Below are 16811 nucleotides of genomic sequence, written 5' to 3'. Positions count from 1 at the left end.
CTTTTTTCCCAAAATTAGTACAAGTAACCAAGATAAGCGAATATCTAGATTCTCACGATTTCCGAGAAATAACTTGTTTTAAAAAACATTCCAATGTGTCTTTTCATTGAATTTTATAGAAAAATAATACTAGGATTTCCACGATTTTTCAAACTTGAATCTACAAAAACTTTCAATATGCAATGTCTGCATAGTAGTGTCAACTTCAAAAGCAGGGGAGTTCTGGTAACCCCTGCATCAAATATTAGTGAGACCACATCAATAATAATAGGTCCAGTTCTGATCCCTACATTACATTAAAAGAAAACAGTACGGACAGGATATGGACGGGTTCCCTTCTGGTTATGCCTGCATATATAAATCATGGTGAAACAAAGTGCATGCCACTGATGTTAACAAGCCAGTTTTGCTTATTGTTATATTTTGGTTAATCTTCAGAAGCATGCGAATACAGACTTTCAACTACTTGATAATTATAAAATACAAAAAAGTTCCACCTTTAGAGCTTTCTCTTTTCCTAGACTGGACATGCCGACTTGTCGAGGAATCACGTCGGGAGTATTTATAATCTGACCGAGAACCAGCTGAAACAGAATTAATTGTTACCTTGAAATGAATTAACACCTTGAAATAAAGTAGATTGCTCATGTACTAATAACACAATCTTACATGAGGGATTGATTCCTTGAACTAAAACACTAGAGTCATACAGTCATAGAGTTGTACAGCATGGAAACAGACCCTTCGGTCCAACCTGTCCATGCCGACCAGATATCCCAACTCAATCTCGTCCCACCTGCCAGCACCCGGCCCATGTCCCTCCAAACCCTTCCTATTTATATACCCATCCAAATGCCTTTTAAATATTGCAATTGTACCAGCATCCACCACATCCTCTGGCAGCTCATTCCATACACGTACCACCCTCTGCGTGAAAAAGTTGCCCCTTAGGTCTCTTTTATATCTTTTCCCTCTCACCCTAAACATATGCCCTCTAGTTCTGGACTCCCCCATCCCAGGGAAAAGACTTTGCCTATTTACCCTATCCATGCCCCTCATAAATTTGTAAACCTCTATAAGGTCACCCCTCAGCCTCCGACACTCCAGGGAAAATAATCCCAGCCTGTTCAGTCTCTCCCCATAGCTCAAATCCTCCAACCCTGGCAACATCCTTGTAAATCTTTTCTGAACCTTTTCAAGTTTCACAACATCTTTCCAATAGGAAGGAGACCAGAGTTGCACGCAATATTCCAACAGTGGCCTAACCAATGTCCTGTACAGCCGCAACATGACCTCCCAACTCCTGTACTCAATACTCTTACCAATAAGGGAAAGCATACCAAACGCCGCCTTCACTACCCTATCTACCTGCGACTCCACTTTCAAGGAGCTATGAACTTGCACTCTAAGGTCTCTTTGTTCAGCAACACCCCCTAGGACCTTACCATTAAGTGTTTAAGTCCTGCTAAGATTTGCTTTCCCAAAATGCAGCACCTTGCATTTATCTGAATTAAACTCCATCTGCCACTTCTTAGCCCATTGGGCCATCTGGTCAAGATCCTGTTGTAATCTGAGTTAACCTTCTCTTCACTGTCCAGTACACCTCCAATTTTGGTGTCATCTGCAAACTTGCTCACTGTACCTCTTATGGTTGCATCCAAATCATTTATATATATGACAAAAAGTAAGGACCCAGCATCAATCCTTGTGGCACTCCACTGGGAACAGGTCTCCAGTCTGAAAAACTACCCTCCACCACCACCCTCTGTTTTCTACCTTTTGGAGCCAGTTCTCCCTATATTTCGTGAGCTCTAAACTTGCTAATCAGCCTCCCATGAGGAACCTTGGCGAACACCTTACTGAATAAAGTCTCTGCCCTCATCAATCTTTTGTTACTTCTTCAAAAAACTCAACCAAGTTTGTGAGACATGATTTCCCATGCACAAAGCCACGTTGACTATCCCTAACCAGTCCTTGCCTTTCCAAATACATGTACATACTATCCCTCAGGATTCCCTCCAACAACTTGCCCACCACCGACGTCAGGCTCACCGGTCTATAGTTCCCTGGCTTGTCCTTACCATCCTTCTGATATAGTGGCACCATGTTCGCCAATCTCCAGTCTTCCGGCTTCTCACCTATGACTATTGATGATACAAATATCTCAGCAAGAGACCCAGCAATCACTTCTCTATCTTCCCACAGAATTTTAGGTTACACCTGATAAGGTCCTGGGGATTTATCCACCTTTACTTGTTTCAAGACATCCAGCACTTCCTCCTCTGTAATATGGACATTTTGCAAGATGTCTAGAAACAACAAAGTTACCAGCTCGGACCTGCATCAATCATCTGATGTTTCAGTTCATCATATCAAATGTTATGCATCCATCATCCATGTCTTAATTGACCTTCTCTGGCTTTATGTTTTTCCAAGGCCACTGTTCTTAGAAATCCCATCCTTACTTTAAACTTCACACATTCAAGTCTCTTGCTTTAAACACACCTAAAAACAATGTCTTAACCACACATTTGGTCAATCCTTTCTTTTGGATTAGTTTTCTCTTTCACTTACATGCCTTAAAGTAGAGTCTATGTGAAAGCCACAATATAAATTCATTTGCTGTTGTAAACATGATGATTATTATCACAACTAAGATATTTAAAATGTGAAAACATTAAGAGGGATATCAGAACCTGCAGCCAGAAGCCATCAGCTGAAATATTTTGGCAATATGCTAAACTTCACAATTCCTGCTTTGCCCTATATGTCCTCAACATCATCCAAGACAAAAATACTTGAGAGAATTTAAGCATGTAGGACATGATGGATGAAGAATCTCTTGCCAATGATGACGCAGAGGAAACTGGAAAATCAACCATGAGAAGAATTGCACAGAACTAAGTCAGAACGTTATGCTATCATGTAGAACTGGAAAAGATGACCAATTTACTTGGAGAGTGCAAGAACATACATGATAGTGAACTATTTCAAAATCAAAACACTGATGGATACATGCATCACTAGTTTGTGAAGAAGAGTACAAATCAAACATCTGACATTCCTAATTCTGTAAGTATATTTATCTGTCTAAAGCCATGGAACCAGCAGGTAAATGGCTTACTACCAATCCTAACAGATGTGACAGCAGACCTACTAGCTGGATCCCTCAGATTACCACTCCAGGGAACTTGCAGCATAACAAGCTTCAAAAATATGTTCTACTTTGTGACACAATAAATTGAATTTTAATTTTGAGACAGGATATTAAAATTTACCTTTTGAACAACTTAGTCTGTTGGATGGTTTTGAGCTCGTAGGAGATCTTTTTGTTCTAGTATCAGGAGAGGTGGTGGTTTCCATGTTGGTGTTCTGGTCTTGCTCAAAACTGTATCCTACGAGTGGTAGCTCACTTTCTACATCTAATGAACACACTTGGTCAATAATCAGAACTTTTAATTCAAGAAAAAGCAAATAAAATTCGACAACCTGAAATTTATCATGCAGTGGATCAAATATAAAGAACAGGTCTGGTATTCAGGTTATTTTACCAGCAATGTAAAACTCCTTGTTAATAGCTTCATTGCACAAACAAAAGATTCTCTTGCCTTTTATATGCTACAATGGAGCTAGACAGTGATATATTACAGATGCTAGAAATCTGAATCACCAGCATGAAACAATCATTTGTTTTTTTGTCTATCCACAGATGCTGCCCACCTGGTTGAATATAGTTGTACAAGCCAGCCAGCCATTATATTTTGTTTGTTACTATACTGGTTTTAACCAACTACAGCCATTTCCTTCTATTGATAATCAGTCATTGTACACACAGAAAGTAAAGCATCAATATAATTAGGAAAACCGCCACACAAAGTGACAGACTTAGAACAGTCCAGCACGAACAGATCTTTCTGCCACCATGTTCACGATGCCATTCTAAACTAATTCCATCTGCCTGCATATAGTCCATACTCCTCCGTTCCCTGCCTGTTCATGTGTCTACCTAAACGCCTCTTAAAACTTTGCTTTCATCTCTCTTCTGCCACCTCCCCTGGCAGCACATTTTAGGCACCTACCATCCTGTGTAAAAAAAACCTTGTCTTGCACATCTCCTTTAAATTTTTATCTCTCATCTTAAACTGGTGCACCCTAGCATTTGACATCTTTTATATTTGTTCACAGGATGAGGGCATCACTGGTTGAGCTAGCATTTATTGCCCAACCCTCATTGTCCTGAGTCAACCACATTGCTGTGGGTCTGGAGTCATATGTACACCAGGTAAGGAGGGCAGTTTCCTTCCCTAAAAGGTCATTAATAAACCAGATGGGTTTGTCCAACAATTAGCAATGGTTTCATGACATCAAATCAAAGTTATAATTTTTAATTGGATTAAAAATCTACCATCAGGATTCAAACCCAAATCACAAGAACATTACCTGGATCTCTGGATAAAAGTTCAGTTCCCACCCTGGGAAAAAGACTCCAACTTTTTTTTAAATTCATATGTGGGGTGTGGACATCGCTGGCTAGCCAGCATATATTACCCATCCCTAGTTGGCACTGAGAAAGTGGTGGTGAACTGCCTTCTTGAACTGCTGCAATCCAACTGCTGTGGGCTGACCCACAATGCCGTTAGGGAGGGAACACCAGGAGTCTGACTCAGCAACAGTGAAGGAATGGCGATATATTTCAAAGTCAGGATGGTGAGTGGCTTGGAGGGGAACTTGCAGGTGGTGGTGTCCCCATGTTTCTGCTGCCCTTACCCTTCTAGATGAAAGTGGCTTGGAAGATGCTGTCTGAGGATCTTCAGTGAATTTTTGCAAACTCATCTTGCATACAGTACACACTGCTGCTACTGAGCATTGGTGTTGGAGGGAGTCGATGCTTGTGGATGTAATGCTGTTTTGTCCTAGATGGTGTCAAGCTTCTAGAGTATTGCTGGAGCTGCACCCATCCATCACATAATTCCATCACATTCCTGACTTGTGCCTTTTGGATGATGAACAGACTTTGGAGAGTTAGGTGGTGAGGTACTCACTGTAGTATCCTTAGCCTCTGGACCGGCTCTCGTAGCCACTATGTTACATGATGAATCCAGTTGAGTTTCTGGTTAATGGTAACCCCCATGATGTTGACAGTGGGGGATTCAGTGAACGTAACATTATTGAATGTCATGGAGCTATACTCTTGGTCCGACTTCCTACGTTCTTACATTATGTTCTTAATAGATTTTGGTTAATCTTAAATATTAGGCAAAAGTGGTAGATAAAGTCACAGATTAGACGCTGATGGAAAACAGGCTCAAAAAGACCATCTGCCTTGCTCCTCTTCGTGTACTCATTCAGGAATGGAAATTGCATTAGCTTAATTCATTTAAGCTCATAGTATGCTTTAAGGAAAAATTATTTGATATATGTACAACTAAGATAACTCTTGAAAATTAAAGTCTTTAAAAATGCAACACACACTCCTTCGTATCTTTTACTAAATCTTCTACTATATGATCTAAAAGTAGCAAACATTGGTACTTTACCGTCGTCTTCAAATGACATCGTCCCAGTAGCTATCTTCTCACTAAGTGCAGGTCCATTATAATCGCGGATAACCTGAAATTTAAAAATATTCCACTTTGAAGAAAAAATATTGTTGGCGAATGTTGTTCTCATAAAACACTAATTTTAGTGCATTTAGAAAACGGAATTTCAAACAGTATTGCCTCTACTTTTCTGTAGTTTTATTATTTCTGTACTGAATTTGATTTTTATCACTCATTTAATGCATAGAAGAATCTTCTCAATGATATTCATTATATCTTTGAAGAAATTTAAAGCAACAATCCTTTTGCATCAACAACATAAGAATTAAGCACTGAGAGATTGTGGAAAAAGTCATTCCAAAGGTAAACTATCACATCATATTGGAGTGAGTGTCCTATAGGATCTCTCTTCTCATATGCTAGACTGGTATCCAACATCATTTGAAGGATGAATGGAATTCTCTTCTTGAAACAGAAGTATGTCATCTTACAAATCCTACATGACTATTTTAAATGTGTTTTTGCCCTTGGAATTTTTGCTGTTTTAAATGAAATTGCAGCAGTTAGATCGAGATTTAGATTATCAGTCGAGTCATATGCATGATGGCTGCATCTTCCAAAACCAACGGAGTTACGGAATTAAGTTTGGGGATCTGCTTAGAAGTTCAAATTCATTTCTTAATACGTCCCAAGCAATTGTAGGCAATGCTTGCAGATATCTGAAAAATGCCTTCATATAAAAAAAATCAAATGTTGAAACAGAGCACAGCTTAAATGAAACAACTTGGTTCACCTAGTCAGAATTCCAGAAATTTCACTTTAAAAGGTAGCCTTCCAGTGAAATGGTATATAGGTGGAACACCATACTACACTTAACACTACCAAGAGAAGCAAACATTAGGAATTTACATTTACATGTTTACTCATTTGAAATTTGTTTTCAGTAAAGTTAGCACGCAAAAATGGCCTAAAATGTGTCAAAATGTTTCATCAGGTACTGGAATGGAATATTTAAATTGTCTGGAAAATATGCTTGATGTAAAAAGATCAAAATCACCTTTGATCATGAGAAATATGTTTTATGAGAAATTCAATCTATGTAAAATATTGCAGCTTTACAAGTCAGAGTTATCCATGTACCTCAAATTCTGGCATCTCGCTCAAGTTTCATTTTTAATTGCTCCACCCTCAGTTTTAATTGCTCCACCATTGGCATCTGTGCCTTCAGTCACATTGCCCTTTAGCCTTAGAATTTCCTTCCCAAGCCTCTCAGCTTCTGTTTCTGTTCCTTCAATATTCTCCATGAAACAGAACTCCTCGACAATGACATTGACCATCTGTGGCTCTGCCAATTTTTGTTTTGGCTAAGTTTATTTGTAAACAGCTTGAAATATCCTACTTGCTTACCTATAATTATTCACAACCTAGAAAGGTTTTAGTTTTAACACTTTTATCCCTGTTTTCAAATCCCTCCATGACAAATAAATTTATTGCAAAGCTGGAAAAACTATCTCTATAATCAATGCAGATCACAGTGTCACTGAAATTCTGATTTTGTATCTATCGCCAACTTTCACTGATTGATTATTGGTAGACTGGTACCTCCAATACCTCTAATTTGATACTAACAGTGAAAATTTGTGAAATGCTGATGCTCAAAGCGACCCAGATGTCCTTCTTCACGAGTCACTAAAAGTTAGCAAATGTTGGCCCCTTAAGGATAAGGGCATGAACTGCAGTCAAGAAGAATGAGGGGACATCTCATAGAAAACAATAAAATTCTAACATGAGTTGAAGGGGGAAACGCAGGAAGGATAATCCTGAAGAGTCCACAACCAGATCACAATCTACGGATATAGGGCATGCCATTTAGGAGTGAGATGAAGAGAAATTTCTTCAGAGTGGTGATTCTGTGGAATTCTCTGCCACAGAAAAGCATTCAGGCCAAAACATTGAAAGTCTTCAAGGAATTAGACTGAGGATAAAGGGATCAAAGGAATCAGGAGAAAGCAGAAACAGTGTAGAGAGCTGTATGATCAGATATAGTAATAATGAATGGTTTAGCCGGCTCAAAGGGCCTACAGCAACTTCTATTTTCTATGTTTCTTTGATGTGAGTTCAGGAGTGATGATGCCTTGCTGTAATTGCATAGAACCAATGTGAGCTGAAAATGTGCTGCTGGTTAAAGCACAGCAAGTCAGGCAGCATCCAAGGAACAGGAAATTAGACGTTTCGGGCCGGAAAGGCTCCGGCCCGAAACATCTAATTTCCTGTTCCTTGGATGCTGCCTGACCTTCTGTGCTTTAACCATCAACACATTTTCAGCTCTGATCTCCAGCATCTGCAGACCTCACTTTTTACTAGAACCAATGTGAGACCACATATGGAATATTTTGCAGTTTTAGTCTTATAGAACATAGAACATAGAAAAATACAGCGCAGTACAGGCCCTTCGGCCCTCGATGTTGCGCCGACCAAAGCCTACCTAAACTACACTAGCCCAATAACCTCCATATGCTTATCCAATGCCCGCTTAAATGACCATAAAGAGGGAGAGTCCACCACTGCTACTGGCAGGGCATTCCATGAACTCACAACACGCTGAGTAAAGAATCTACCCCTAACATCTGTCCTATACCTACCACCCCTTAATTTAAAGCTGTGTCCCCTAGTAACAGCTGACTCCATTAGCGGAAATAGGTTCTCACTGTCAACCCTATCTAAACCCCTAATCATCTTGTACACCTCTATCAAATCTCCCCTAAACCTTCTTTTCTCCAATGAGAACAGCCCCAAGTGCCTCAGCCTTTCCTCGTACGATCTTCCTACCATGCCAGGCAACATCCTGGTAAACTTCTCTGCACTCGTTCCAATGCCTCCACGTCCTTCCTATAGTATGGCGACCAAAACTGCACACAATACTCCAGATGAGGCCGCACCAGAGTCTTATACAACTGCAACATGACCTCAGGACTGCGGAACTCAATTCCTCTGCCAATAAAGCCCAGTACACCATATGCCTTCTTCACAGCACTATTTATCTGGGTGGCAACTTTCAGAGCTCTGTGTACATGGACACCAAGATCCCTCTGCTCCACACTACCAAGTAGCCTACCATTAGCCCAGTAATCCATCTTCTTGTTACTCCTACCAAAGTGAATGACTTCACACTTAGCTACATTGAACTCCATTTGCCACCTTTCTGCCCAGCTCTGCAACTTATCTATATCCTACTGTAACCTGCCACATCCTTCTTCGCTGTCCACAACTCCACCGACTTTCATATCATCCGCAAACTTGCTCACCCAGCTTTCAAGCCCCTCATCTAGGTCATTTATAAAAATGACAAACAGCAATGGTCCCAAAACAGATCCTTGTGGAACACCGCTAGTAACTGCACTCCAAGATGAACCTATACCATCAACTACTACCCTCTGTCTCCTTCCAGCCAGCCAATTCCTAATCCAAACCTCTAATGTACCCTCAATGCCATACCTCCGTAGTTTTTGCATTAGCCTACCATAGGGTACCTTATCGAACGCCTTGCTAAAATCCATATACACCACATCTACTGCTTTACCCTCGTCCACTTCCTTGGTCACCTTCTCAAAGAACTCAATAAGGTTCGTGAGGCACGACCTGCCCTTCACAAAACCATGCTGACTATCCTTGATCACATTATTCCTATCCAGATGTTCATAAATCCTATCCCTTACAATTCTCTCTAAGACTTTGCCCAGAACAGAAGTGAGACTCACTGGCCTATAGTTACTCGGGCTGTCCCTACTCCCCTTCTTGAACAAGGGGACCACATTCGCTATCCTCCAGTCTTCTGGCACTATTCCCGTAGACAAAGACGACATAAAAATCAAAGCCAATGGCTCCGCTATCTCCTCCCTAGCTTCCCAGAGGATCCTAGGATAAATGCCATCAGGCCCAGGGGACTTATCTATTTTCACCCTTTCCAGTATTCCCCGGACCTCTTCCCTACATACCTCAAGGTCATCCATCTTCTTATCAAAGGAAAAAAATACACTTGCCAGAGGCACATAACTAATGTTCATTTGACAAATTCCTTAGATGGGAGGATTGTCTTACAAGGCAAGACTGAAAAAACCCAGCCCATATTCTTTAGAGTTTTGAAGAATGAGAGGTGATCTCATTGAAACTAACAAAATTCGTACAGGGTTGAAATTAATACTGGAAGAGACCACATTTTTTCTGAAATTATAAATGGAATTGATGTTGGATTGGTATAGAGTTTTGCAACCTGAAAATCAAGTATTGCATATTGCTGAGCTATGTAATACAATGTTGCTTTTTGCGAGCAGTAAGAGGAAGAAAGAGACTGAAATGGCATTCAATGTGAGGTAATTCTGCCTGACAACATTTCTCCTATTGGTTGAGCTGCAGAGTTAAAGTAATAAGTACAAAAAGGAAAGAGAAAGAGACATCCACAGCCTGCATACAAGAAACTCATCTTTCACTGGCGTGCATCAGAATAAAAATGACAAATACCAAGATATCTCAAAAGAAGGAATTCACACAAGACTCAAGTTCACCAGCTGACCCTCAAACAGAAGAGTGACCATCACCCTGCAGACAATGGCATGTCAGCATCACAAAACTCAAAAGGACTGTGAGAAAAATAACTTTCTACCTTGTGTGTCAACTTGTGATCGTCAGAACTTTGTTTACCCCGATTATGTGTACTGTCAGTTAAAGCTTTTGTTTTTTTTTGTCTGTCTTTATTGTAATTGAATGAATTTGGGGTTTCGAAGGGGCATAGTTTAAGTTGCATAAATTAAAAATTCCTTCTGTTCACTGTGCCTTGAAGGTGCCACTGTTGGACTGGGGTGGACAAAGTTAAAAGTCACACAACACCAGGTTATAGTCCAATAGGTTTATTTGGAAGCACTAGCTTTCGGAGCACCGCACCTTCATGAGGTTGTTGTGGAAGTTAAGATGATTTTAACCCCCATAACGACCTGATGAAGGAGCGGCACGCTGAAAGCTAGTGCTTCCAAATAAATCTGCTGGACTATAACCTGATGTTATGTGATTTTTTTAAACTTCTTTTCGCTGTTATTGTAGTTCAACAAAAACAGCTTATTTTTAAAAAAGTTGTTCATACTATAATTGAAGAAAACCTGGTATGAATTCCTCTTACTTGGCTGACTGCAAGACAAGTTTGTCATTTTTGCCCCTTTCTTTGGGACTTTACACATTTAAACATTTTGAGACAGCTTGTAAACAATGGGACACAATTATCAGCATATTATTCAAAGTTAAGTATGGAAATATGATGTTTCCCCTTGCTAGTGTGTCTAGAATCAGAGTACACAGTCTAACAATGGGAGGTAGGCCATTAAAAGCTGAGCTCAAAGAATCTCATCACCGCTCAACCTAGATGACAGTGATTTATTTTCTCCTCAGAGGGCCATGAAAGCTCAACCATTAAGCATGTTCAAGCTAAAAATTGAAAGATGACCAGATACTAATAACATGAAGTGCTATAGTCATAGGATGGAAATGTGACATTGAAGAGTATGATCAGCCATGATCTAACTGAATGGCACAGCAAAGTCAGTAGGTTGAAATAGGCTTATAGGAGCAGGAGCAGGCTATTTCCAGAGAGTTTCATATCGAGGGAAGGAAACCAAAAATAAAATAGAATATTATTGAAAATTAACACTGAAGCTTTGTATCTTGCACAGATCAAGAGAAGTTTGTAAAGTGTAACATGTTACAACAGGGGGTAAACCCTTCTGCTAGTTTAAACCAGCAACACAAAAGATTCACCCCATGCTATAATCTGTCAAATTCGAGGCAAAGAATTATCCCAAAAGTCACTATGTAAAGTAAAAATTAACAACTTTTTTTTTTAAAGTCTAACAGAGAATAATAGTTGTAACAACTATTTACAACTCCCTTCTCTAAACATAGCTTTTAACTGCTCCTCTACAATACTGACCCAATTTTTTAAAAATTCCCGATTACGATTTACAAAATAAAATCATGTTTCAAAACAGTCACCTTGCCAAGTGCCCTCTGTAGATTTTCCTCTGACTTTTCTTCTTAGGGATTCTGTTTCACAGGTTGGTGATAGATAGAAGTACCTTTAAGAGAGCTGTTCTGCGGTTAGCCTATATTTGTTGGTAGCTTGGCAGTTCTCTTTGCCAGTCTGGATGACTGCTCAAAATGTCTGATATTTATACCCGAATACATCGGATCATTTCATTGGTTTTAATATTGTCAAAATACTAAATTCAAACTTGAATGGCATTTGGAATCTTGGGGCATAATTTAAACTGATTGGCCAAATGTGAATTTGTTTTTGTCTCCTAGCAATACAGATACTGCTAGCTGTTTGACCAAATGTTACATTTTAAATTGTCCAGTATTCTTGTGTGCTTCTTTAACTTCTTGCTAGCTTTTCAACTGTCTTGAAGGTACAGTATCTTTTATACCTTCATAACAAACAACCTAGGGGAAAATCAACATTGATATTGTATGAGAAAAGAATATAGACTGGCTAGCAAATGGACTCTGACTGATGAAAGCATTGGCATAGAGAATGAACCAGTTAACCAGATTGACAGTTTACTGCCAGGACTATAATAAATTTTGGAATCAGTTAGGCTTGCAGTAGGGCACACTTGTATATGATGGAAGGTACATGCATTAACACTCAGAGGCAGACAAAAAGAACATACACCCATTCCACCTCTTCCAACCCAACAAAATAGATATTTATTGGTTTATTTCTCAGTGCAATTCTCTGAGCAGAATGAAACCTGCCTTGTTTAAAATTTTAAAAACGTTTGGCAATTAATTGTCAATCAGCATCAAGTAGCGCATTCTCCATGGCAACACCTGTATTTATCAGTCCACTGGCAATAATTAGTACCCTTCTCTCATTCAATATAAATGTTTGTATTCCCTTAAATTGGTATTCTTACAAATTGTCCCAATTAGCACAAGATAAAAGACTTTTGACAAAATGTGTTTTCTTTCAGCAATACTCAAGTTCTCTACGACCAAATGTCAAACATTGTATATATTACCTTACTGCATCACCTAATAAAGGAATCAGTGAGAACATAGAAGAACAACTAAAAACCAAATGGATCTGAAAAAAATTCGAAAAGCAGCTGCTGATAAAATCTCAAGCTGCTCTCTAAACAAAAAGAAAACTCAATCCAAATCCAGCTTAACTCGTCACAAATGATGTGAAAACAGATGAACAAAATTTTGGTTATAAGTTTTTAAACAAGTGTCTTTGTGGATGACAGAGTGTGGAGAGAGAGAGAGAGAGTATGGAAACGGGAATTCTAAAGTTTGGGTTTGGATAAGCAAAAGGCATAATTGACTGATGAGGCAAAGATAATCAGGGATGTGCAGGAGGTCAGAATTAAGAACACAGTCTTGGAGGGCTGAAAAAAGCTACCAAAACAGAATATAGTATGGTCAAGGACTAATTGAATACAAGGATGAAAATAATAAATTTCAGGTATTACACTAGGAGCCTCCATAGCTCACCAAAAACAGGGTCAAAAAGGACATGAAGGTCATGAACAATACAGATCAGCCTCAAATAGTGGTCAGGCAGTTAATCAAAGTTGTCTTATTATTTTCACAGATTTCATTTGCTCCTAATAATGAGCACATCATGAGGTGTACTTACCCTCACCCTTCCTCTGCCATCTGTCTTTTCAATTTCAATTGCTTTCTTCTTGACAATTGTTTTATATTTTCCTACATTCAATTTCAATATCTCTGGATGCCTCTTTCTCTAGAAAAAAACAAACAAATCTCATGAATAGAGAATTACCCGTAGTTACGAACATTCCTGAATAACTCTCAAATGACCCTGGCAAATAAGATGCATCACAAAGATTGAGCATTTTTCAGTTAAGATAAGCAATATTGACTATGCTCAGTTTTTTAGCAGCTTGATTTAAATTGTTGGACTACACTACCATACTGATATCGTATGTTCACCTTTGAGCTTTAAGTCCTTCCTACTGGAAAACTAACTCACTTATTTACTTAGACTGCTTGAAATGTAAGGTTGTTATTCTTATTCAAAAGTATTACCTAAATGCTCAGTTGTAAAACTGGCAGCAAAAGTAGTGGTGCTGCCAGGTAATAATACAATGGGAGGAATGGTTGGGGATGGGGTGTTGGTGAGGGTGGGGAAGAAAAATCATCCTCATTCTAATAAGTACTAATATTCAAAACTTTTAATTCGTTACCTTAAATTATTCTCATCACCTTCAACATGGCGGTTTGGTAGGAATGTTTGTGTGGTGGCAAAACTCAAAATGTTAAAGCTTAGTGTGAGGGGAATTAACCTAAGAGTAGGGATGTTATGCTTCATCAGTGAGACCGCATTTGAATTACAGTGCACAGGTGTATTGGTCAACATATTTATGGAAGGATGCTAATGCACTGGAAGCAGGTCAGAGAAGGTTTACTACGCTAACATATCCAGAATGAGCTAATTGTTTTCTAAGGAAAGACTAGACCTAATGACTTTTATTATCATCCAGAGATTTGAAGAGTCAGACATAACTTAATTTAAATATATAAGATCCTGAGAGAACTTGGGTGGATGCTGAAAGTATAGAAACAGAAAAATAAGAACAGGAGTAGGCATTTCAACCCTTTGAGCTGATTATACCATTTAATATGATCATGGCTGATCATCCAACTCAGTAACTTATTCCAGCTTTTGCACTTTTGACCCTCTAACTCAAATTATATATATCCATCTCCTTCTTGAAAACATTCAATGTTTTGGCCTCAACTGCTTTCTATGACAGACTTACACACTCTGGGTGAAAATATTTCTCTTCATCTCAGTCCCAAATGGACTGTATCAGGCTACAACTCCTGGTTCTGGACTCTCTGGTCAACAGGAATATCCTTCATGCATTTACCCTTGAGTTTTGAGAGAATTGTATGCAGTCCCATGAGATTCTCTTCAGCTAAACTACAGTAAATATACTTCAAAATAATCCATTCTCTTTTCATATCTCAGTCCTGCCACCCAGGAATCAGTCTAGTATGAACACTTTCCCTGTTAGAAGGATTTAGAACTTGGGATCATAATTTTTTTTTAGATTAGATTACTTACAGTGTGGAAACAGGCCCTTCGGCCCAACAAGTCCACACCGACCCGCCGAAGCGCAACCCACCCATTTACCCCTTACCTAACACTACGGGCAATTTAGCATGGCCAATTCACCTGACTCGCACATCTTTGGACTGTGGGAGGAAACCGGAGCACCCGGAGGAAACCCACGCAGACACGGGGAGAACGTGCAAACTCCACACAGTCAGTCGCCTGAGTCGGAAATTGAACCCGGGTCTCAGGCACTGTGAGGCAGCAGTGCTAACCACTGTGCCACCGTACCGCCCATAAAGGGATTTAAAAGGGATTGCCCACTCAAAACAAAAATGACAAAAAACTTTTATTTTCCTCTCAGAGGGTTGCATGTGGTTGAATTTGGAATTCCCTTCCACAAAGTGGACGCAGAATCTTTAATTGTTTTTAAGGCACAAGCACATAGGTTCTCACAAGGTTATGCAGGAATGTACAGTTGAAGTTAAAATCAGATCAGCCATGATCTTATTAAATGGTGGAATAGCCTTGAGGGTCAAGTGGCCTACTGATGTCTCTTGTTTGTATGGTATTCCCATATACCTGTTGTCCCTGTAGGTGGTGGTGGGTTTGAAAGGTTCTGAAGGAAGTTCGATGGGTTGCAGTGATACATCATGGAGACAGTAAGTACTGCTTCCACCATGCGTCAGTGACAGTGAAAGGGTGGATAGGGTGCTAATAAAGTTTGCTTTGCTCTGGATGGTTTCAAGCTTGTGTTTTAGGAGCTGCAATTATCCAGGTAAGTGGAGAATATTCAATCACACTTCTGATGTTTGTCACAGATACTAAATATGTTATGAACAATTGTAAGTGAATACCAAAGCAGCCTATCGCCATATGCAGCAGAACCTGAGTCACATTCAGTTTGGATTGAGGAGTGATATTAGTACCACACAAAAGCCAGGATATGACCATCTAAGCCAAGACTCTATCTAACCAATTATCCTTGACATTCAACAGCATTACCATCACAAACTCTCCATCACCAATACCCTGGAGGTTACTAATGATCAAAAAAAAAAGTTACCTCAACCAGCCTTAGTAGTGACCAGAATAGGCCACGGACTTGGAACTCCATAGCGAGTAACTCACCTCTCCTGACCTCCCAATATCCACTATCTATATTTCCATAAATACAGAATCAACCTCGACTGACACTCAGTAGCAGTAGTGTGTGCTATCTATAAGATGGACTTCAGAAACTCCCCAAGGACCCTTCGACAGCATCTTCAAATCTGCAATCACTTCCATCTCAAAGGACAAGACCAGCCGACACTACCACCTGCAATTTCCCCTCCAAGCCACTCACCTTCCCAAGTTAGAAATATATTGTCACCCCTTCACTGTGGCTGGGTCAAAATCCTGGAATTTTCAACCAAATGGAATTATGGGTCTACCTACAGCATATGGATGCAGCAGTTCAAAGCAGCAGCTCACCACCACCTTCTCATGGGCAACTATGGCTGAGCAATAAATGCTGGCCCAAGCAGAAATGCCAATATCCCAAGAGTGTTTAAAAATGCCAGGAACATTCGCAATTTGGCTGAGCTCAGCATCAACAAAAGCTTGAACCAATCATAAAAAACAACTTGATTTGCACCCCATCTACCAAGTTAAAAATTCACTCTCCCTACTCCATGAACAGAACACAATGGAAGCAACATTTACCATCTGAAAGATGCACTGCAATGACTTGTCAAGCCTCTTAATAGCACCTTCCATATTATGAAGTCTGCCACTTAACGGGATACAGATAGTATGCACATAGGAATACAGCAATCTGCAAATTCCTCTCCAACTTACTCAATATTCTGGCATGGAATCATGTTGTCATTCCTTCAAAGCTACTAAATTAAAATCCTGGAATTTTCCTCTTATGGGTGAAAGATCCTGTTCAGTGGGTATACTTGCACCATGTGGACTGCAGTGGGTCAAAAAGAAAGCTCACTACCACTTCAAAGGCCAAACAGAGATTGCAATATCCAACAATCACATTCCAAGAAATTCTTTTTTTAAAATCCAAGAGTGATAATGATGTAAGAACTACAGAACTAAAATATGTTCAGTAACCAAATTGAAATTATGTTTTGCAAGCAAGACAT

The 16811-nt window shown here is 39.5% G+C and overlaps 1 protein-coding gene across 4 annotated transcripts in view; it reads right to left on the bottom strand.

Annotated features, from left to right (window-relative positions):
* The window catches only part of si:ch211-197h24.6 (uncharacterized), an 88359-nt gene that overhangs the window by 18918 nt on the left and 52630 nt on the right, over positions 1-16811 (bottom strand). For all 4 annotated transcript variants that reach the window (XM_060824791.1, XM_060824793.1, XM_060824795.1 and 1 more), the window contains 4 exons: positions 13228-13335; positions 5538-5610; positions 3279-3422; positions 498-584 (listed from right to left, as the gene is read on the bottom strand). In XM_060824791.1, coding sequence (XP_060680774.1) covers positions 498-584; positions 3279-3422; positions 5538-5610; positions 13228-13335 — 412 coding nt within the window. The remainder of the gene's footprint in view (positions 1-497; positions 585-3278; positions 3423-5537; positions 5611-13227; positions 13336-16811) is intronic.

The sequence above is a fragment of the Hemiscyllium ocellatum genome, chromosome 5 (assembly GCF_020745735.1).
Source record: "Hemiscyllium ocellatum isolate sHemOce1 chromosome 5, sHemOce1.pat.X.cur, whole genome shotgun sequence".
NCBI lineage: Eukaryota > Metazoa > Chordata > Chondrichthyes > Orectolobiformes > Hemiscylliidae > Hemiscyllium > Hemiscyllium ocellatum.
This window is presented reverse-complemented; position numbering and strand designations above follow the sequence as displayed.